This window comes from Panthera tigris, chromosome D1 (genome assembly GCF_018350195.1).
Source record: "Panthera tigris isolate Pti1 chromosome D1, P.tigris_Pti1_mat1.1, whole genome shotgun sequence".
Classification (NCBI taxonomy): Eukaryota; Metazoa; Chordata; class Mammalia; order Carnivora; family Felidae; genus Panthera; species Panthera tigris.
Window position 1 is genome coordinate 65,834,241 of NC_056669.1, and position 24,021 is coordinate 65,858,261.

A 24,021-nucleotide genomic window follows, 5' to 3' on the forward strand; every position below is an offset into this window, starting at 1 on the left:
TTTGTCAATAAATTTATTAGAAATGTTTGCTTGTGTTGCGGAACACTGCAGAACAAGTTACTCACAATCCAAGGTTTTACTGTATGTGTTTAGAATAAATTCTCAGAGATGGGATTGCTGGAGCAGAGTATACACACTTACAATTATGAAATCCAGGCTGATGCAACAGCTACTATTTCAAATCTTACTAATCACTGTAACAGAGGAAAAAGTGTTCAAGGGTTTGGCAGTTAACTACTCCAGCTCAGAAGTGTCACTTCTGTTTACAGTACTTTGCCCAGAACTAGTTACGTGTTTTTGACGAGAAGTCATCTGTCAATTTTATTGATGTTTTCTTGTGTGTGATGAATCATTTTTTTCCTGTTGCTTTCAGGATTTTCTTTTTTACTTTGTCTTTCTACAGGTTTATTATGATGGGTGTGGTGTATATCTCTTTGTGTTTATCCTAGAATCTGTTGAATTCTTGGATGTGTCAGTTAATGTTTTCCATCAAATTGGGAAAGTTTTCGGCGATTATTTCTTTAAACATTTTTTCCTGTTCCTTTCTCTCTTCCCTCTTCTTTGGAAACTCTCATTATGTGAATGTTGGTACGCTTAATAGTGTCCCACATTTCTCTGAGGCTCTGTTCATTTTTCTTCATTCCTTTTTCTCTCTGTTCTTCAAATTGCATTTCTATCAATTGATCTTTGATTCTTCTTGCAGCCCAAATATGTAAGGTGAAAACATCTAGTGAAGTTTTCATTTTAGTTATCATGCTTTTCAACTCCAGAATTTCCAGTTGGTTATTTTTATATCTTTTTATTGATAATCTCTATTTGATAGGGTATTGTTATACCTTCTATTACTTCCTTAAGCTTGGTTTCCTTGAGTTCTTTGAACATAAAACTTTTATAAAATATTTGCTAAATCCACCACCAGGGCCCCTTCAGAGGCAGTCTATTGCCCGCTTTTTTCCCTGGACATTTTATTTTATTATTATTTTTAATATTTATTTTTAAAAATTTATTTTTTAAGTTCCAGTATAATTAACATATAGTGTCATATTAGTTTCAAGTGTTTAGTGATTCAACAACAATTCCACACATTACTCAGTGCTCATCACAATGAGTGTACTCTTAATCCCTTCCACCTATTTCACCCATTCCCCCACCCACCTCCTCTCTGGTAACCATCAGTTTGTTCTCTATATTTAAGAGTCTTTTTTTCTCTCTTATTTCCATTGTTTTGTTTCTTAAATTTTTACATATAACTGAAATCATGTTATTAGTCTTTCTCTATTTTACCCACCATTGTACTAGATCCTCTAGATCCATCCACATTGCAAATGGCAAGATTTCATTCTTTTTCATGGCTGAGTACTATTCCATTGTGTGTGTATGTGTACATACACACATACCACTTCTTTATCTATTCATCTGTTGATGGGCATTTGGGTTGTTTCCATATCTTGCTATTGTAAATAATGCTGCAATAAACAGAGATGTGCATATATATTTCTGACTTAGTGTTTTTGTATTCTTTGGGTAAATACCCAGTAGTGTGATTACTGGATCACATGGTAATTCTGTGCTTAGTTTCTGAGGAAGCTGCATACTCTTTTCCAAAGTGGCTGCACCAGTTTGCATTCCCACCAACAGTGCACAAGGGTTCCTTTTCCTCCACATCCTTGCCAATACTTGTTTCTTGTGTTTTTTATTTTAACCATTCTGACAGGTGTGAGGTGATGTTTCATTTTGGTTTTGATTTCATTTCCCCGATGATGAGTGATGTCGAGCATCTTTTCATGTGTCTGTTAGCCATCTGTATGTTTTCATTGGAGAAATGTCTGTTCATGTCTTCTGCCCATTTTTAATTAATTATTTGCTTTTTTTTTTTTTGGATGTTGTGTCAGTTCTTTATATATTTTGGATATGAGCCACTTATCAGATATATCATTTGCAACTATCTTCTCCCATTCAGTAGGCTCTCTTTTAGTTTTGTGGATTGTTTCCTGTGCTGTGCCAAAGCTTTCTATTTTGATGTAGTCCCAATAGTTTATTTTTGCTTTTGTTTCCCTTGCTTCAGGAGACGTATCTAGAAAAATGTTGCTATGACCAGTGTCAGAGAAATTACTGTCTGTGCCTTCTCTTCCACGATTTTTATGGTCTCAGGTCTCACATTTAGGTCTTTAATCTATTGTGTGTTTATTATTGTGTTTGGTGTAAGAAAGTGGTCCAGTTTCATTCTTTGGCATATTGCTGTCCAGTTTTCCCAACACCATTTGTTGAAGAGACTTTTTCCCATTGCATATTCTTGCCTCCTTTGTTTTAGATTAATTGACCATATAATTGTGGATTTATTTCTGGGTTTCCTGTTCTGTTTTGTTGATCTATGTGTCTGTTTTTAATGCCAATACCATACTGTTTTGATTACTACAGCTTTGTGTGGTATATCCTGAAATCTGGGATTGTGATACCTTCAGTTTTGTTCTTCTTTTTCAAACCACTTCTTTTGTGATTTCATACAAATTTTAGCATTATTCTTGTAGTATTGTGAAAAATGCTGTTGGAATTTTGATAGGGATTACATTAAATTTGTAGATTGTTTTGGGTGGTATGGACATTTTAAACAATGTTTCTTCTTCCAACCCACGAGCATGGAATATCTTTCCATTTGGAAAACTGGACATTTTAGACAATATATTGTAGCAACTCTGGATATAGATTTCTCCCCTCCCCCTGGGGCCTGTTGTTGCTTATTCATTTGTCTCCTGACTTGGCTAGGCTGTTTCAATGAGGTCTGTTTCTTCACACTGTGAAGCCTCTGACGGTCTTCTTCATCAGAGGCACAGCCTTGGGCATGTACGAGATACCCTGAGGTGACCATGATGTTAAGGTTCTCTTTGTGTGTTTCTTTCTCTAATCTCTCTGTTAAGCTGTATGCCTCTGTTGCTATCCTATCTAGCTGTTAGAGCTCTATTGTTTTCAACAAGGGCTTGGGGCCTAACTTGCTCCACAGTCTGATATTATTTAAATTCAAGCCCATATGTAGTCTTTGAGACTTACTCCTATTACATGAGGGCTCTTTACTTTCTGTAACTGGTTCTCTCTGTTAAACTTCCACCTGGTGTGTGGTTTATAGTTTGTTGGTCTTTTGGAGCTATGAGCCTCCTCTTAATTCCTTAAAATCTCCATTGTTTTCAAGAGCATCTTTAAGTTTGAACTTCCACACATTTGTTTTACATAATGTCATTTCTTTTGGGGAGAGCTCCAGATCTCTGCCTAGGCAAACCTCTGTGCCAATGCTCTGGAGCTGGTGGCAGAAACTAGTGGTCTGCTTTTCTGGGTGTGATACCCCTGCTTCCTGAGCCCATCACCAGGTAGAGGTGGTACCCTTTGGTCTTCTAGGCTTGCCTCATTTTTTTGGATAAATCTCCATTTGCTATATGCAATTGGTTTAATTTCTGGAGACTTTAAATGGTTGTTTTCGGGGGTTTTTTGAAATTATTTTCACCAGTTATGGGTGTTTTGCTGGGAAATGGGTCCATGGAGCTCCTCACTGCCACCCTCTGGAAGTCAAGCTCTGGTAAAAAGTTTTAAAGGAGTAACGTGGGAGATGACAAAACTATAGAAGGAGCTGAAGAAATAGATGTTGAACCTCACGAATGCATTTGTAAGTGAATTTAACCCCATGACTATACAAAATTTTCTTTGCAAAATGTTGTTCAGACTTAACAAGTCATTCATTTACCTAATTCATTCTGTATGTTCACTGGGAAAATTGTTGGAATGGAATTCCAGTGGATCTAAAGGTTTTTATTCTAGCTTGATTGAACATTAAGAATGTTTTGCTTTTCCCATGTACTTAGGTGTGGCCATTTCTCTTTCCTAATACACCTCCACTCTAATACTTACTGCTTTTCTTTTTTTTTTTTAATTTTTTTTTTTTAAATGTTTATTTATTTTAGAGACAGAGAGACAGAGCACAAGCAGGGTCAGGGCAGAGCGAGAGGGAGACAGAATCTGAAACAGGCTCCAGGCTCTGAGCTGTCAGCGCAGAGCCCGACACGGGGCTTGAACTCACGAACCGTGAGATCATGACCTGAGCCGAAGCTGGACGCTCAACTGACTGAGCCACCCAGACGCCCCTACTTACTGCTTTTCTGTGGGTGGGTTTTGATTGGATAGAAACTGGAAGAAGCAGCGTCTCGTGCAGCAGAAGAAGAAAAGAAACGCCTTCAGACTCAAGTGGAACTACAGGCGAGGTTCAGCACAGAGCTGGAGCGAGAGAAGCTTGTGAGTGCTACAGCTGGGAACCTGGGAACACTGCTGCATTAGCTCACAATGGTTCTTTCTGGGTGAAGGGGGAGGGGTCAAGGCCTGGGAGACTGGAGTGAGGCCATCTTGTCAGTGGGACTATGCTATATAGACATGCAGTGGGCTATTGGGGGAAGTTCTGTGTTTGTTCATTATGGTTTTATTGAGCACCTTCTATGTGCTAGGCATCATGGCAGGATATAAAGGTAAAAGACATAAATCTTGCTTTTAGGACCCCAGAATAGAAATTCATGGAATAGGGTGATAACTACTGTGATTAGGGTGACTGTATCTCTTGGTTTGCCTGGGACAGTCCTTGCCATCCTGATATATTTATTAACAGCATCCTATTTTCCTTCTTAGAAAGGCCTGGCTTGGAAAATAAATAGCTAGGGGGAAAAGTAAGCATGGGTTTCATGACCTTTCTCTTCTGTAATGAGCAAAGTGGGGGGGGGGTGGTTCTGAAATCATGAGAATATAGGAATTCTGGTCTGCTGTTCTTGGCAGCTCTGATTCATCTTAGAGGTTCCCATCCCTCAAGACATCCAAGAGTCAGGTTGCCCTAGGTGGTTAGATAGTTAATTAGAACACAGGTCTTCTTACACAGAGTTGTAATTTGTGGGAGGGTACTGAGTCCAGTGCCCATTAAGTAGCTGCTCATGATGTTTTTTAAAGTAACTTTTTGTTGCTTAGAGTTGAAACAGACATGTTTGTTTTATGAGAGAAAGTACACAAGTGGGGCAGATGTGATACGAAGGAGTTGCCGTGTTCACAGCCAGAACATCTGGGTTTCTTTCCTCTCTGTTCCTTCTTCTGAGCATTAGTTTTCTCTTCTTTAAATTGGAGGCATTGTCATGTGATCTTTCATGACTCTTAGGATGATGTGAGCAAGTGTGAATATTTTATAAACCCCAGACACATACACTAATGTGTGTGCTATTACATTTGGATGTCCTTGTCTTTCAATTTTTAAGGCAGAGATTCAAAACTTTAATACAGAAGGGAGAAACCATTGAGTTGTTAGGGCACTAACATAGCTGCGTGAGGCCCCCCAGGACTGGAGGTGCCCTAGGGCAGGAGTGGAGGGGCCTCAAGGCAGCCAGGGAAGCACCAAGGACTCTGCAGGTCTGTCTTTTCCTTTCCCCTTTATTGTAACCCTTGGGCTCTTCTGACTGGACAGAGGTTCATTCCTTTTAGAGAAGATTGTGGGTAAAGAGGTTGTGGCTTTATAACAAAAAGGAATTTAAGGAGAAATTATACAGGGGAATGATTTTTTTCTTGACTCTTGAATCTTAACGTGTAGAGTGGAAGGGATAGAAACTCAGAGAGGGCAGGAACACAGCATCTGGGGTGTACTTTGCATCCTGGACTTGGGGTGTCTTTGTGTCCTGGACTTGGGTCTTAGTGTTGGTACTGGGTGTGGTGCCCTCCTTCCTCCATCTTCAGTTCCAGGAGCGAAGGACAAGGCCCTGCCCACCCTGCTGAGCTGCAAGGTAGGCTGTGGTGTTAGGAGTGGGAGAGTTTCCCTGAGGGTGAAGTTAACCTGAGTTTAAACATGACCCTTTTATATCATCAGATCAGACAACAGATGGAAGAACAGGTTGCTCAGAAGTCCTCTGAACTGGAACAGTATTTGCAGCGAGTACAGGAGCTGGAAGACATGTACCTAAAGCTGCAGGAGGCTCTCGAGGATGAGAGACAGGCCCGGCAAGATGAAGAGACTGTGCGGAAGCTTCAGGCCAGGTGCCAGATCAGTTTGTATACTGTGCCTTTTTGTACTTTTCTAGGAATTTCTAGGAATGACTAACATTCTGGTGAAGAGGGAGGAGTGTCTCTGCTAGATTGGAGAGACCTTGGAGGCTGGGCGGGTTGAGTTGTTTATTCTCCATCTATGGCACTGGAAGGCCCTTGCTTCTGGGGCTATCGACAGGCCTTCTATCTATTTTAGAGCAGTCTGGTGGATCTGTTTGGTGAGAATGTCCATGTCTAGAATGAGAATGTCCATGGACCCAGGAGCAGCTCTGGTGAGAACCTTCCTCAACATGTTCCAGACCAGAGAGGGCCACTGTGTGGAGGCCTGTTTCAGGCCAGAGTTACAGCTACTTTCGAGGGATAATGAGGAATTAAGCAGTTTCCATCTGGTCATTCAGGATTGGTGAAATTCCTTAAATAATTATTACTTGAAATCTTAGTTTTAGAAGTTTCTTATTTTGGTAAGCTCTGTGCCCAATACAGAGCTTGAACTCATGACCCTGAGATCAAGAATCCCACACTCTACTGACTGAACCAGCCAGGCACCTCAGTTTTAGAAGTTCTTGAAAGCTAGATTCTTCTTTTCCTCAGAGCTTTAAAAGTCAGGTTTATTATCTATGATAGTCATGATCTCAGGTGAGAACTCTCAATTTGTGGTCTTCATGGCAGCAGGGAGGACAAAGTAGAATAAAGACCCCAAAGGGAAAATTTGAGCTACCCTCTTCCAGTTTCTAACTTGTTTCCCCATTTGCTTTCTTTAAGATGTCTTGTCAGGGGATGTCTCTTATGGTTCTTAATTTTAATGTGATGGGATGGAGGGTCCCCCCCACTCCCAACCCCCACAACATTAGCATGGTGTCTGAGAATTCATCTCAATTCTGAGTGGGTCTCGAACCCACAAACTGTGAGATCATGATCTGAGCTGAAGTTGGATGCTCAACCCACTGAGCCACCCAGACTCCTCAAGTCTTTTTTTTTGTTTATTTTGAGAGAGAGAGAGAAAGCGAGAAAGCGAGTGAGGGAGGGGTGGAGAGAGAGGGAGAGAAAGCTCTGTACTGTCAGTGCAGAATCCAATGCGGGGCTCGAACTCATGAACCGTGAGGTCACTACCTGAGCAGAAATCAAGAGTCGGATGCTTAACCAACTGAGCCATCCAGGCGCCCCTGTTCTAGAAATTTATTAAAGTATTATTTTGAGTTTGTAGAATGAGTGATGTTTTGAGTGAGAGACAATTTTGGGTCATTGAAGCTAGTATAGTAGTTTTTAATCAGTGTCCTGGATTTGTTGAATCAAATTATCTTTGGATAGGAGCCAGGCGTGAGTATTGTTATTTAAAAAGCTTGGGCTAATTATTTTGTATAACCTGATTTAAGTAACTTGCAAAATGGTTTCAACCTTTGGAATACAAATATAACCAATACATGCATCTCTGCTCCAGTAAGTTGAAATTAGAGAACTTGGTGTGCAAAGACATTTTGTGAATTTTACTAAATTTACTGAATTCTGAATTTGTTTTTCATCTTAGTTTTTGGAACTTGAGATGAATAAAATTTGGTCATTATTAGGTGAGGTGGATTTGCCTCTTTCCTGAAGTCACAGAAGCTGGACCTGATTCAGTGGGACATTTTGTCAGATTGTCAGAGGGGGCTTTTCTTCTTGCTCCCACTCCTCTGGGTAGGCCTTCCTGGGTTGAAAATCAAAGGAAAGCATCATGGAGCCGAGTGAATACATTTATGTCTAGCACTGCTGAACTGAATCATAATCTTAGGTTGAGGGTGTTTGTAGAGGGCTTTTTAGTTAACTTTCCTGACCTTTCTTTAAGCAATAGCAAGTCATTCTCAGAATATTTGGTATCTCATTGTTCTTCTAGAAGTTAGTCGTTTCTCTGTCAGTGTTTGAAGTTTCCTCAGAGATATTTTTTGTAGTAAATTGTTTAAATACAAGAACTTGACTTAAGCCATCTAGGGCATATGATTTTTTTTTTTTAAGTTTATTATTTATTTTGAGAGACAGGCAGAGAGAGAGAGGAAGAGAGAGAATCCCAAGCAGGCTCTGTGCTGTCTGTGCAGAGCCCGATGTGGGGCTCTATCCCACAAACTGTGAGAACATGACCTAAGCTGAGATCAAGAGTTAGACGCTTAACTAGACTGAGCCATCCAGGCCACCCTGTATATATATATTTTAATTGAATTGTAGTTGTTGTTGTTATTTTGATGTGTAATATTGAAGGTTGTCTAGAGTCTTCTAAATGGGACCTCGGAAGAAAACTGTTTAATATTTGGAGAACTCAATTATTGGAAAGTTCTTGAGGCTTAGCCATAATCTGCCCCATTATAACTTTTACCCACTACATTTTTAGATCTGTTAAGTTATGTCTGTATTCCCAGCAACTAATGCAGTGCCTGGCACATAGTGAGAGACCAAGGGATATTTTGTGAATGAATGGATCCAAGTTCTACTAATAGAGGCCACTCTTCTATGTGATACTACTTTTTCATATATTTGAAAGCAATTAGGGACCAAGCTGTGGAGTGAGATCTGAGTTTGATTCTTAGTTCTGGTACTTTCTAGCTGTAATTTTTGAAAAGTCACTTCACCACTTTGAGCCTTCAGTTCCTTATCTATAGAGTTATGGATAGTTGCCTACCTTGCAGGGTTGTTGTGAAGATTAGAGGAGGAACTGCATGCACAGTATTTAGTGTAATGTCTGGTATTTGGTAGTTACTCAGTGTGTTGGTTTCTGTTCCTTTATTTCCTTTGCAGATGAGGAAGATGTATAATGTATAGAATGTCAAAATAAGCATTCAAAAAGATCTATTGACAGGCTAGACTGATGGTTTTAGACTAAGGATAGTTCAAAAAATTTTTTTTAATGTTTATTTTATTTTTGAGAGTGAGACAGAGCATGAGCAGGGGAGGGGCAGAGAGAGAGGGAGACACAGAATCCAAAGCAGGCTCCAGGCTCTGAGCTGTCAGCACAGAGCCCGACACGGGGCTTGAACTCATGAACTGGGAGATAATGACCTGAGCTGAAGTTGGATGCTTAACCAACTGAGCCACCCAGGTGCCCCAGGAGATAGCTTTAAAGTAACAACAGGAGTCTTGGATCCAGGAGACTTTGAGAAGATTCATGGTATTACTTTCCTGGGATACGATTGCCAGAAACCCCATACGCTCTCAGGTAGTGTTAGTGAATACGAAGTATTTGGAGCAAATGAGGTATCAGTCCTACTATAATAACACAAGCTGGTATTTATCCAGCACCTAGATGTGGTCAGCACAGTTCTAGGTACCTTACATGCACTATCACAATTGATGCATCCACAAACCTTTGATGGTGGATGTAGTTTCTATCCCTTTTTTATAAATGAGGAAACGGAGGGACAGAGTAGTTAGTCTTTGTTCAGGGGTCTTATTTGGAAACCACAGAAATGAACTGGGATTTCCTAGAGCAATAAAATAGTTAATTAAAAGGTTCTTGAATAGTTCACCAATTCCAAAGAAAGGCAGGTGGCCAGGCCTGAACACAGGCATGGACCAAGGGAAGCTGAGCAGCCCAAACCACAGCCCAAACCAGGCCAAGGGGAGAGTCCACCCAGGATGCCGCTGATGTCAGCATTGGCACTGTGTGTTGGGAGTCACCATTGCTTCTGCTGTCATGCAGCCCTGGCTGTTGCTGCCACCGGCAAGATAAATTCTTCACTATCTCTGCTTTGCATCAGTTGCTTCAGGGTTGGAGCTGCAGGAAGGGCATCTGCTTAGCCAAGCCCAGCTTGGGCTTCCACTGTGCCCTGGCTGCCACAGGGCAGGAGGGCAGGGGTTGGGCCTGTGGCTTATGTAGTGGGAGGTGGGCCCTGCTTCCCATCAAGATGCCTCCTGTGGCAGATTCCTTGGACACATGGAGGGGATTCCGACTGGGCAGCCTGAACACCTGCAAATGTCCATTCCCCCTTCATACTCTCACCCCTAGGATGAAGAAACAGGCCTTTCCAGTCTTGTTCACTGTTGTATCCCCAGTGTCTAGAAAAGCACACAAAGGTGCACAATATACACACACTGAGTGAGTGAAAAAACACTGGCCAGGCCACATTTGCAGTGTTGTGTTCAGTTGTGGGCATCATGCTCCAGGAGACATCTAAGGAGGGAGTGGATGGCCCTGTGTAGAACTAGGGATAGTGGGTGGGAAAGCTCTTCCTAGTTGAGGTGGAACTTTCGAAGGATTGAGGGTTCCCGTTTGTGAACCCATTGTGAACTCGCCTGATTCCTGAAGCAGTGAGTGGCCCATCCCACAGAGTATTTGAGCACAGTAGGATAACCACGTTGCAGGATGTTGTAGAGGGAATTCTTCAGTGGTGGGGGCCGGGGGTGGAGGAGTTGGGAGTGGTGATATAAGGGGTGTCTATTCTGTTACTTTATGGCTTCAGTCATTGGTTTTAGAAGAGCATACTGATGGTCAAGCCACTAGAGATGTGTCCTGTCCTGGGCTGGCATCTAAGTACATTGTCTATACTTTGGGTATAGGTTTGGGCTGTATGTTAGTTTTATTTAAATGCCTGTGTAGCTGGATATTCTTAGATAGGTAGCCTGTTATTCAAGATAACATTTTAGAGTCACACAAACCTTGGTTAAAATTCACTACTACCGGGGTGCCTGGGTGGTTAAGCATCTGACTTCGGCTCAGGTCATGCTCTCATGGTTCGTGGGTTTGAGCCCTGCATCGGGCTCTGTGCTGTCAGCTGGGAGCCTGGAGCCTGCTTCAGATTCTGTGTCTCCTCTCTCTCTGCCTCTCCCCTGCTCATGCTCTGTCTCTCTGTCTCTCAACAATAAATAAATGTTAAAAAAAAAATTAAAAAAAAAATTCACCACTACCTGTGCGACATACTTTTAAACATCCTGAATTTTTATTGCTTCATCTGGAGGGATGATAAATACCTTGCAGAATTGATGGGGGGTTAGCAATAATGAAGTCAGGTATCTGACATGTAGTAATTGTTCAGTAAGTGGTATCTGTTTTATTCTGCCTTTTGTTGGTTCCTTTCCCCCTCATTTTCATTATCATTAGTTTGTTACCTTTTTCCTTGGTAATATGTTTGTACTAGATGAGAAATGTTTTTAATTTTAATTTTTTTTTTCATTTATTTATTTTTGAAGAGACAGAGTGAGACAGAGTGCGAGCAGGGGAGGGGCAGAGAGAAGCAGACACAGAATCTGAAGCAGCCTCTGGGCTCTGAGCAAGTGGTCAGCACAGAGCCTGACGCGGGGCTCGAACCCACGTACCGTGAGATCATGACCTGAGCCGAAGTCAGATGCTCAACCGACTGAGCCACCCAGGCACCCACAGATGAGAAATATTTTAATGTTGTAGCAACCAGGCAAATTTCAAAACTTGGCCCTACCACCTGCCAGTCAAATTATGTGGTACAGGTCATTTAACTTTTGTGTCTCACTTTCTTCATCTTTGAAGTGTGAATATTGATAGCACTTAAGTTTACTGTGAGGATTGATTGGGAAAATACACTTAGCTCTTGGCCCAGTTGTGGCACATTAAACCTTTCATAAATGTCATTTTATTTTATTTTATTTTATTTTATTTTATTTTATTTTATTTTTTCAAAAAAGGGTGAAACAGAGAGGAGCAGGGCAGGACACATGGGGCACCTTGCCAGCGCTGTGAATAAGGGCCTCTGTGGCCCCTAGTTTCCAACTTGCAAAATGAGGGGGGTGGATTAGATGACATCAGGTCTTGTCTGCTGCTCTCGGTGGCTCCGTCATCCGCTGGGTCGGGCATGGAAGCCTGGGCAGGTTTGGTCCTGAGCTCCCCACCTTGCAGGTTGCTGGAGGAAGAGTCTTCCAAGAGGGCTGAACTGGAAAAGTGGCACCTGGAGCAGCAGCAGGCCATTCAGACAACTGAAGCGGAGAAACAGGAGCTGGAGAATCAGCGCGTCCTGAAAGAGCGGGCCCTTCAGGAAGCCATGGAACAGCTGGAGCAACTTGAGCTAGAGCGGAAACAAGCGCTTGAGCAGTATGAGGTAATCCAACTGGTCCCTGCAAACGCCCATTTAAAATTTCAAAAACAAACATTTAAGCACCTGAAACTAACGTAACATTGTTAACTAACTGGAATTAAAATCAAAACTTAAAAAAACATTTAGAAATAACAGTATTTGCTTAGCTGTAAGAAGTAGTTTTTACAGGTGGTGAGGTGTATCAGGTAAAGTCCAGTCAAGAGGCACACAGTAATTTGAACAGGGAAAGTTTAATATAAACAATTATTAACTATAACAGGGGATTACCTACGAAGCAGTAAAGAAGACTCTACGAATACAGGAATGGCACGTACACGAAGCAGCCCCTGCCTCTGAGACTGAGGCAGAGCACCCAGGAAGGGAACACATCTGCTCTTCGCCCCTTCTGCGCATTGCTGTGATCTAGACCTTGGAGAGGGCATGGCCTTGGCCCCACAGACAGCAGAAAAGCCGTGACTGGGAAGCTGTCCTCTGGGGACTGGGGAAAGCAGCCCACAGGGCAATGACACTAAAATCCACTGGCGTGAGCACTGTGGATGCCCCACATGTCACAGGAGCTGCTGAGAAGAGCACAGTGGGACCTGGGAGCAGAGCCCCTTCTTCCAGTGACCCTTCAGTGCCCTTTACTGACAAAGCTGAAGTCGTGCCAGCTGGTGAGGAGAGTCACCCTGGTGTCATGTGCAGGACAGAGAAGGCTGGATTTGGGGCCGAGGGTGGTGAGCTGTAATGTGTACACAAGGATCTTACACATTCATGTGTAGCTGTGTCATTAGGTCCTTTGGGTGACCTTGGGCAGGTTACCCAAGCTCTCTGCATCCTGGTTTCCACATCTGTAAAATGGGGGTGATTAACAGTTCTTGCCTCTTCGAGTGGCTGGATTTAATGGGATAATCCACAAGAATAGAGTAAGTGCCCAAGCATTTTTATTTGGTCTTAAACTGCCTGTGTGTTTGCATAGTTTAACATCTACTTTTGTTTCAGGGAGTTAAGAAGAAGCTGGAGATGGCAACTAGTAAGACCAAGAGCTGGAAGGACAAAGTGGCCCAGCATGAAGGATTAATTCGATTGATAGAGCCAGGTAACACGCTCTTTGAAGTAGTAAGATATTTATCCAATTTATTCTTGTTTTATTTGTGTGTTTAAATTGTGCTAAAAATCTTCTTGAGCCCAAATATACAGAAATCACACTGTTTAGGGCCCATTTCTCTTGAATAACTTGCTCTGTACTAGATAAGAAGGCTCAGTTGATTCCCTTGCATACATATTCTAGTTGTTTTGGCTGGTGTGACATTTATGGATATTTCTCAGAGAAGAAATCAAGTAGAAAGTTACTATTTTATCTGGAAAAATGGTAATGTTCATTGAAGAATGTGAAGAATATTTAATGTGTGTTTGTTCCTTAGGTTCAAAAAACCCTCACCTGATCACTAACTGGGGCCCCGCAGCTTTCACCCAGGCAGAACTGGAAGAGAGAGAGAAGAACTGGAAAGGAAAGAAGAACACGGAGTGACCAAGTGACCCGAGTGACGAGCTGGCAGGAGTCCCATCCATTGTGCAGATTCCGGGTGTAGCCGGAAAGCTTGATGCTAAAGACAAAGGAACTGGCTTTGCTGCTTCTAACCATTCTTTCTTCAGTGCCTTCTATCAGGCCAATATACTAAGGAAGCCTTCTTATTTATCTTCCTGAAAATAAGGGCTTACCTGAAAAAAAAAAAAAGTCGACACGATCAAGCTTTTTATTTACTCTTTGAAAACTTTAGCTTCTGAAAATTCCCTTTAGCTCTCTCAGGTCCTTGTGGGATTGAGGCAGCATGCAAACCGCGCCGTGGCCGCCATCAGCTGCCGATGTTGAGGTGCATGGGGGTGTGGGGTCAGGATTACTGGATAATCAGAACCTGAGTGACTGGGGTCATTCCTTTCCTGTGGCAGCATGTTTCCTTCTTTGAGTGCGTGGCCAGTCTGCTTGCCTTGGCATGCTGGTTGCCATGGATACTTTTGACCAGCTGCTCCCACAGAGCGGTCCCTGGCCACGTGTGGATCTTGCCTCCGCTAAGAGGGCGCAGTCCATGGATGCAGTTGTGCAGAAGTTTCTGCTGAATGCAGTGCTGCTGAGTTACTTCCTGGCTTTAGTGGCACTAATCTCAAGGAGGCAAACACCTTATTAAACAGGCTTTGGCTAAGATAGATACTTAGGAATCAGCACAGAGATGAACTCAGTAAATCCCATTTGGAATGATAATTTGATACTAACTGAATTCTTCCTAATGTTTAAAAAGGTTTTAAGGGTCAACGTGCTGCCAGACCCCTTGCTTTTTCTTTTGTAGTTACTGTACAGAAAACTTCAGGAGTATATGGATATTTGTCATGATTAGGCCTTTTCCTTGATAAATATGGATATGATCATTTATAGGAATTATACATGAAAAAAGTTTTAAGAATGTATTTTTATGATGTCCTATGTTGAGAGGGAACAAATATTTATAATTTTCAAACATTCTTACCTAAATGTTGTACAATGTAATATGCTGAACTTTAATTTTTTTTTGCTAATTTTCTAAGATATATTAAAAATGTTTTGTATGTTTGTTTTTTTTCTAGTAAAATGGACTGAGTAAGAAAATAAAAACACCAGAACAGCATGCATTTTAAACTGTCTGATTTAATAGGACAGTAGGGTACATTTGTGTATTTTCATATAACGAGATGGACTTGAGTTTAGGGATGCTTCCTGCAAACACAGTTTGGAGCTTGGACCCCCGAACCAGTGCTGTGATGACGTTAGCTATGGCTTTGTGTTTGGTGCTTGAGTCACTCGTGTGGGAAACCATGGCAGATGTGTGCATTCACAGACGGGAATTTACGATGATGATTTCTCCCTCATTGTTGCTGTTACCTCTGAATCCTGTTAACTCTGCTTTCCCGAATTTTCTTTTTATGCCTTTTAGTTTTTGTTTCAGTTTTACCAGAGTAAACAGTGTGGTTTTTTGTTTTGGTCTCACATGGTTGCCAAGATTAAAATACCTAGGGTGGACTAAGGCGGCCCATGCTCTTTCCCTTCTAGAGGGAGACAGCACACTGGCTGGTGTTTTTAAACATCTTTCTGTACTGTAGTGGTTCTCAACAGGGGATGATTTTGCCCACCAGGGGACATTTGGCAATATCTGATCACATTTTTGGTTGTTAAAACTGGGAGTGCTATTGGCATCTAGTGGGTAGAGGCCAGAGATGCTGCCGAACATCCTACAATTCATGGGACAGTTCCCTGTAACCAAGAGTCATCTGGACAGAGATGTCTGTAGTGTCAAGGTTGAGAAAACCTGCTCAGGAAAGGCAAATTCTGTTGTCCAGAACACAATAGTAAGGGTCAGGGTTTCCCCTTACGGAGTCTCAGGAGTTGACCTCTTTGGTAGAAATGGGAGGGAAAGAGGCCGCTTGCTCTGTGAACTGGTGGAGAGCGGAGGGCAGGAGCTTTGGTACAGCCTGTGTGGGGGCGCTGTGCTTCAGAAACTACAAATTTGCATTTTTAAACACAGATCTAAAGGGAATTGCTTTGAATGTGTTTTAAAGTCTTTGTGAGGCAGGTTGCTGAAGTGTGAAATAGGAAGATTGTCACAACCTTGATTTTCTTTTCACAAGAGGGAGGGTCCATCAGAACCATTCAGCGGCTGCTAAGAAATGAGCATTCAGATCTACTGCCCAGCTGGTGTCACACCTTGTACTGGTGCCTGTTCCACTTGGCAGAGCCTCTTGTACCTCCAGAGGAGTGTCAGCAAAGCACAGCTGCCTCATGGAGCGAGGATCAGGTTAACATGAGGCCACGTGGACGTGAGGAAGAGGCACTGCCCAGCTTTCACCAGTTCATAGTAGGTGCTCAAAATTTATTGAAAGGGTCAGTCTTGGGAATAGTTTAAGGAATAGGTTTCTTTTTTCTTCTCTTGTATTTCCTTATTTGTATAGTCATTTTGAGACCCGTTAAAAGTCACGTCTCAACTTTGGGAAGCTGGTGAGATCTATTAAGCTAAAGACAATGTGTGCACAGCAGTTCCACCCCCAGGAGAAAAGAGGCACGTTGTCCACCAAGACCCTACAAGGAGGTTCGTTCACAGCAGCTTTGCTTAGGATGGCCCCAAACGAGAAACAACCCAAATGCTCATAAGCAGGGAGTAGATTGATGAACTGTGATACAAAGGATATTACATTTTAATTAGAACACATCACTGAGAGATGCAACATGAATGAATCTCACAGACATCATGTTGAACAAAGAAACCAGAGAACGGTCTGTGTAATTATATTAATTTCCAGAACTGGCAAAGGTAATCTGTGGATTTCCAAGCCAGAATTATAGTGATCTAGGTAGGGGTGGTTGTTGATTGCAAAAGACCATCATAAGGGATGCTGGAAATGGGAAGCTGTTATATAAGTTAAATGTATCAACTTGTACAGATAGTAACTGTAGTGCCTCTAGAACGCTAGAATTGGCTGGTCCCCAGAGGTCAGTGGGTCTAAACCCCTCACTTTGCAGAGAAGGACCTGGAAGGAGTCAAATCCACACTGGAATGCCTCTCTTCTAGGATGCGCTTCTTTACACCCCCTGCCTCCTCTTTACATTTGTACATCAAACATGTTTTTCTCAATGTGCTTCTGTCATCCATCGCCCAGCCAAACTGCATGTCCGGGCTTCACCTTTCTATGGAGGGAGGGCCCTGACCACTCTTGTCCTATGGTCAGCTGTTGGCCTGAGGTCGCTGAGTCTTTGGCCCTGTGCAGAGGCTAAGCTGTGGTGGACGCTGAGTTCCAACCAGGGCTAGCCTCAGATTCCTCTTCCATCCCCACCACTCAGATGCTGCACACTGTCTCTTAGGGTCATCTGCCCACAGGAATGCAGGCCTCCCTCCCTATGTCCACCTCCTCAAGAGCAGTCCACAGAACCCGGCTGAGAGCCAGCAAGGTGTGAAGAGTAGGGAGAGGCAAGCTTGTCTAGCAGTCCCTGAGGCTAGCAGCTGACCCTTCCTTCCCATCTGAACCCCTCATTTCCTGTCCCATGTCACCCTGCCTCTTCCCCTCGGCCAACACTGCTTGGAACGGCCACCCACACTAGGTCTCTGAGAGCAGGCCTCCCTGGACCACACTTCGTGTGTTTTTCCCCACTCTGATCTCAGGTGCTCTGCTCTCTTGATGGGCCATCCTGGGCCAGCTCCCTGGGAAGATGCACTGTGAACCCACAGGCTAGTTTTGAGGGTGCTGGGACTGCTGTCACCTCCACACTCATCTGTAGCTTTGCTACCCTCATAAGCCAGGCCCAGCCCTCTCCTCCTGTTTGAGAAGAGGGGGAAGCAGCACCACTGTCCAGTGCTGCCAAACTGGGCTCTCTGTTCCCATTTGTGTCTGAAATATTTGTTTGCCAGGAACACACAGGGAATCCAAAAAAGTGTGTAGAAGCGGAAGCTTTCATCCCTGAGTCCCAAGGCCCCGTACTCCCCAAAGCAGTTAGCTGTAAGACGGCTAAAGGGACAGGGTGGATGAGTTCTTTCTAGAGTGGCTGCCCTCGGTCTGAGATTACAAGTAGTCAGGGCTTGGCCTCCAAAAGTACTGGAAAGAGGCTGGATTTCAGAGTGACAACAGACCTGGGTTCTACTCATGGTTCTACCTTACTGTGTCACTTTTGAGTTAGATTCTGTATTCTCAGAGGGAGTCCCGCACAGGTAATATGTCCTTCTGAGGGTGTCATATCTGGAGGCACATGATATTCATCTGTCCTTAACTGGTGAGAGAATAAGGACCTGCTCAGATTTCTTCACATCACAGAGATGTACTATTCTCCTGACCCCCACTCCCTGCCGCCCCGCCTGCCATTATTCATCCTAGTGCAGTTTCCAAAGTCATGTGATGAGGGGCTTTCCATCTTGGCTGGGCCAGGACACATAATGGGGATTTTGCTGGAGAACTGGCAAGTTCTGAGAAAATTCTGCAGGTGACTGAGGTAGGTGATCATGCAGAGCTACTGGAGAGTCTGGGGACATCTTGAGTGCTCTGCATTTTCCATGGTCAGGTGTCACTTCTGAAGGGTCCTGCAAAGGCAGGTGCTTGGCAGATGTTTGAATGGCTGAGGTCCTAGGCAAGGGCTCCTGTCCGTGAAGACCCCCCACTTCCCAGATGTACCAGCCCTCTGGAGGGCTGCAGCTAGGCTTGGAAGTGGATCTAAAGGGCCTGGGACTGCCACCTCCCAGGACCCCCAGCCTCTGCTTTCCCCTCTGGGATCTTGTGGAAGCCAGAGCTGTTCTCCACACTCCTCCCAGGGCCTCACCCAGGAGCTACCCCTTACACTACTTCTGATGTTTTTGCTGATTCTGTCTCAATGCCTGTGGGGTGAGGCTTCCCACTGCACTCCTGCTCTTTCTCAGAGATAAGCCCAAAGCCCCTTCAGGGCAGGACGCCCCCCTCATGGCTGTATTGCCAGCACATGGCACCTAGTAGCTCCTTAGTAAAGGCTGGCTTTTTAATGACTACTTTTGGGAAGACATCCTTGTCCTCAAATATGTCCTGGATGTAGTCCCCTGGGCTCAGAGGAGACAACAGTGACTGACCTGCAAACAACTCTTTTCTACAGAATTTCTGCTCTCTTTAGAGCATTTACCCCAACCCTGTCCTGGGGCTGAGGATACGCTTAAGAGAGTTAATGCTAGCATATGTGAAGGATGGATCGTCAATCCCAGGGCCTCAAGTCCTAGTGTCCATTTCTCCCAGTGAACCATGGGAGACTTCATGAAAATAAAGATACTAGAAAGTCAAAACTTCCAGAATTCTCTGATGGACAGGCCAATTAGGACCCTCTCTCCCTCTTTGTGTGATTTTTTTTTTTTAAATAACGTTTGCAGTATTTCACAAAGTAATACACACCCAATGTGGAAAATGGAGACAAAGCAGGTATGCAGAGAGAATAAAATACCTCGCTATGATCCCACCCTCCAGAGGTTGTGGTGCAATCCTCCAGGCCTAGGTTTTGGCTTGAAGGAGGGACACACCCGCCCCCCCCCCCCCCCCCCCCACCATCCACCACTTCCATGGCAGGTCGTGAATTGGCCCAGACCCAGGGGCAGCGAGCTGTTCACGCCTTTGTGGAAATGAGCCCCTGCCCAGGCACTCGCAACTGAGGCTGAGCCGGGACCTTGGCGCTGGCCTGGGCGACTCCGCTGGGGCCACCAGGTGGCAGGCGTGTGCCACGGTCGCGCTCCCGGCCACCCCGCCCGCCAGGTGTCCCACTCGCGCCTCCGTCGGTCTCAGCAGGGTGGCAGGGAGTGCCAGCGGTCACAGCCGAGTCCCTCCAAGAATTGAGGAAACCCATGGAAGCTAAGCATAGCGGAGCCAACCGTGGGCGATCTCATTATGTCTTCCAAAGCCCAGAAAGTGGGCTTTTTTCCTACTTTACAGATGGGGAAAACAAGACTCAGACGTTAGGCAGTTGCCCAAGGAGATGGCAGGCGCAGAGGGATGGGGAACAAAAACCAGGGGTCCTGACTCCAGAGCTTCTCCTAGCCATTGGGCATGTACCACCTGCCTACAGGGCAGACTGCCTGGAAGCCCATTGAGGGGAGAAGGTGGGGGAGCCCCCTTCTTCCTCAGGCCCAGAGGTTTCCTTTTGGGGGTCTAAGGAGTGCCCTACTGGTAGCTTGAGGCATTTTGGTCATGATTCACCCCTCCTCACTGCCGCAGGCACACACACAGCCTGGGGCCTGTTCCTGTAAGAGCCTAGGAAGGGGCAGCCCTCTCCCCTCTGTGTCCTCTGTGGACAGGCTTGGCAGGGGGCCACGGCTGGGATGAGAGTGGGTTAGGAGGGAGGGGGAGCAGCCAACAAGCAGGGGCCTGTTTCCTGACTGGTCTGACCCTGGCTGTCCCCGGGGAGGCCCCAGCACACGGAGCAAGGTCATCCAGGGCAAAATTCCAGTCTGAGCCCTGAGCAGTAACTTCAGTTTTCCTGATAAGGCTCAAGAAGGGACACCGAGAGGCAGCCCCACACCCCCACTCTGTCAGCACCTCCACTCCTGTGAAGCCTCCGCTGCAGACAGTCGGCCTCGGAAAGAGACAAAGATAGACCGTTGGCCAGATAAGGAGAGAGACGGCCAGGGATAGACAGGGCAAGGAGCACAGAGGAAGAAGACAGGGAGGGACCAGGCAGGGCCATAGCTGAGGCAGTGGGTCTGGAGCCCCAGAGCCTGGAAATGCTTCCGGGGTTGTGCTTGCTAAGGTTGCGACTGGGTGCAGATGGAGAAAGATGCAATCATGGCTGAAACAGGAGGGGTTTTAGGTGTGGTAGAAACATGGACGGGATGGCTGGCAGCTCTGTACCTGTGGGCCTGGTTTCAATGTGCATAAACCTGGGACTGGTGGGCGAGGGTGATGGAGGAGTCCACGTGCAGCATAGTCTCTGAGCCTCCAGGAGGCCAGGCCAGAGAGGTTAAGATGGGGGCCCTACACCAGTGGAGGGACAGATGCAGCTGGACCCAGATTGCTTACCAGAGGCTCCTGACTTGGGACTTCATCCCTGCACACTCTGTGCAGAATATTTGCACCCAACACTGGCTGTTTGGCTTGGCAAGTGAGCAAGGTGTAAAGTCACAGCCGGGCTGTGGGCATCCAGTCACCATATGCAGCTGAGTCAGTCTCAACCACTTCTCCCACTCCTGGGGGCAAGAGCTCGTGCCTCCATGCACAGCCCTATCTGCACAGGTACATACAGACGCCATGTGCAGCTGAGTCATAGCTGCCTCTCAGAGCACGTGCCTGCATGCACATGCACGCAGGTGCCCACAGATGCCATTTACACCTGATCCTGAGTCACTGACACTGTTGAACCCTGAGAAAGGGTACTGAAAGTATGTTCTGCCATTCCCATTTCAACACGATACCCATATATACTCACACACATGTACATGCCCACCATACATCCATTGTGCCTGTCACACCATATTAGGGGATCAGTAACCACAGGTGGAATGAATAAATGAGTGAACGAATGAATGAATAAGCAAACAAGTAAAAATGCAAGTGACACCCACACTGTTTGGCTACTTGGTAAAATTGGTTGGGGCAGTGCTGTAGGGTGGGTCCCTAGTCTATGTCTGTAGGGAGTTGTCTTGCTCCAAATATAGCCTCCGTGGGCGGCAGGGAGCCAGGGCTGCCTCCCAAACTGTGACTTCACTGGGCCTAAAGCCCAGCCTCTGAGGAGTTGGAGAAAATTAACAGAGAAGAGGCCCCAGCTTTCTGCAGCCAGGGGTGAGTTCTGACACTGGAGTTGGTGGGTGACAGCGTACTCTGGAAATATCACTTGCTCAGGGGCTTGAGCTATAGGATAGAGTACTCTGTAGATGGTCCCAGAAAGAACTGCTCCTGGGCTAGGCCCCTAGGAACTGCCTGTCCTGAACTTCCGGGGCCAAACATGCAGGAGGCAAGGCCCCAGCTGAGTGAGAGCTGGGGCAAGCACAGTGCCTGGGCTCACCTGGGGGTTGCCAAGCCAAGGCCTATTAGATGGTTCCCCATCTGGGCAGGCTGCGCCCACGGCTGCTCCTCAAAGCTTCCTTTCCCTAGCCACTCTGCTTCTGCCCTGTTTCATCATCTGCAATATTGTAATCTTACCACAACTGATCTTCCTGCCTTTAGATTCCCCCCTCTAATCCATCTTGTTCACAGCTGCCAGTGTTATATTCCTAAAATGCAGATTTGATCACGTAACTTTTCCGCTCAAAATTCTTCCATAGTTCCCCACTATTTATCGACAGAGTCAGATTGCCTTAGCCTGGTGTTCGAGACCCTTCACAGTCTGGTCCCATCCTACCATGTGTGTTCTGAGGGGCTGATGTGTGGAGGGACAGTTGTTGGTTCTATCTATTGGGTGGATGGGTGGACTCTGGGCAGGTAGGCACTCTTGGGCATGAAGGGCCCAGTGGGCTGTTTGACTTGCAGACAGATGATTAGATGTCTAGATGGTTGGGAGGCTAGCTGTAGGGTGGAGATGTGGAAGGTAGGTGGAAGGGCAGTGCTTGAGCCAAGGCTATTTTGGTTGCAAGGAAGAGAAACCCGTATCATCAGAAAAGAGGTGGGAGGCAGTTAAGGATAAAACAGGCAACCTTGTAGACCTCACCGACATTCAGGCCCCATGCATATTGGAACTGGCAGGTCAGGAAGGGTGGCTCTTCTCTCCATCTTTGGTGGATCTCTCAGTCTGTCTTCCCGTTAGGCTTGGGCTTCCTCCTCCGGGACCAGTGGCCATTCTCTCAGCTACTCTGGCTCCTTCCTCCCACAAGTTTTTACCAAGTGCTTATATACGTGCGTGTCTGTGCCTCCACCATGCTTCTATGTGCTGACAGGCGGGCTGCAAACAGGAAGTTACTGCCTTCAGGAAGCCAGGGAGGCAGCTGTGTGCCAGGGGGTGATGCTGCTGACACAGCAGAGCAGGAGAGGGGTGCAGGGTGCAAGGCCAGGGCTGGGTGCTGTCAGGCATGGGATGTGCAAGGAGCATCTCTGGGGGAGAATGGAGGCAAGTGAGGGGTGAGTTCTGCCAAGTCCAGGGGAGGAGTGTCCTAGGAAGAGTGCAGGACAACTGTGGTGGGTGGCTGATGAAGGTGAGCAAGCGGCCCACGGCAGGAGATGAGATCGAAGGGCAGCAGAGCGAGGGATCACCCCGGGTTTTGTAAGCCGTTGTAAGGACGTGGAGACTTCCGGTCCAAGGAAGAGGCAGCAGCACTGGAGGATGCTGGCCAGACGATGCCGTGAGCTTACATTTATAAGGGCGCCCCCTGGGCGCTGTAAAGCAGGGAGACCCCTCAGGAGGCTCCTGCACAAACCCAGGTGGGAGACGGGCCAGGCCGGCAGTAGCGAAGGGGACAAGAGGTCCGGTTTAGGGTGTACTTTGAAGGCAGGGTCAGCTGTGGCTGAGTAGGGAACATTCCGTCAAAGACAACTCAGCCCGTGGCCAGGGCAAGCGTAAGGACGGGGTTTCTCTTTCTGAGGAACAGAAGCAAAGTTTCTTTCTGGGCCGGCAGGGAGTGCAGGGAGAGGAGGTGCACCTGCCCCACGCTCGGGTGCTCGTGGAGGCGTCAGCAGGCACAGCTGGGGCTCGGCAAGAGTTTTAGGCCGGACTTGCGACGACCATACGGGACTGTGCCCCAGCCATCCAGGGAGGGGGCAGGGAAGAGACCGGGTCCGGGGCGGCCGGCCAGTGCTGTCGGCTCCAGACAACAGGCAGCACGGGCGCCCTGGGCGGAGTGGCCGACAGGCTGGAGGGAAAGCACGAGACACGGGGTGAGAAAATGAAGCCAGAGGGGGACTGGCAGGAGCTGCTGAGAGCTCGGGAAAGGCGAGGCGGGCGACCCCTCTTCCCCGCTCACGACCGGTGTTCCCGCGCCCGCCTCGGGTGAGGTGCCCGCTCAGACGCGCCGCGCACAGGGAGGACCACTGCGGCGACGTGGCCATCAGGCTCCGCCCTGCAGCCCAGGCGGCGGCGTGTGTCTCGCGGAGCGGGGCTTAGCGCAGGGCCGCGGGGCCGCAGCGGCTCTGGCTCCGGCGCCTTCCAGGCGGAGGCGAACGGCAGGCTTCACGGAAAACCTGTGAGTGGAAAACATAGTACAAGAGTAGCTTGCCGTCATTCAGAATGGAAGCTGGCGCTGGATGCTACCTGACTTCTCAGGAATACTTCACATTCGTGCTCTCCGACGATGACAGAGTGCGTGACTGTCGAAGACCGTCATCTCCAATACAGACGACCGCTTTGGGGCAGAGTTTCACGCCGCGCTATCCAAGCCTCCCGTCGTACGCGTGCGTGCGTGTGTGTGTGTGTGTGTGCGCGCGCGCGCGCGCGTAAGCGGCGCGTCCTTGCCCCTCCGGCCAGCGGCGTGGAGCGTGGAACGTGGAGCGCGGGGCAGGGAGGACAACGGCGCGCCCGATACCGCGC

The 24,021-nt window shown here is 46.5% G+C and overlaps 1 protein-coding gene and 1 non-coding gene across 3 annotated transcripts in view; one reads left to right on the forward strand and one right to left on the reverse strand.

Annotated features, from left to right (window-relative positions):
• SWAP70 (switching B cell complex subunit SWAP70) overlaps positions 1–14,022 on the forward strand; it is a 77,410-nt gene extending 63,388 nt beyond the window's left edge. Inside the window, exons 8-12 of one of the 2 annotated variants that reach the window (XM_042957621.1) lie at positions 4,168–4,275; positions 5,873–6,039; positions 11,879–12,077; positions 13,056–13,152; positions 13,478–14,022. In XM_042957621.1, the coding sequence (XP_042813555.1) occupies positions 4,168–4,275; positions 5,873–6,039; positions 11,879–12,077; positions 13,056–13,152; positions 13,478–13,584 (678 nt within the window). In that variant the 3' untranslated portion in view covers positions 13,585–14,022. The other variant, XM_042957622.1, reaches the window with a different exon arrangement.
• Positions 11,297–11,381, reverse strand: TRNAR-UCG. Its single transcript has one exon. It is a non-coding gene; the product is annotated as a tRNA-Arg (tRNA).
• Positions 14,023–24,021: the final 9,999 nt, after the last annotated feature.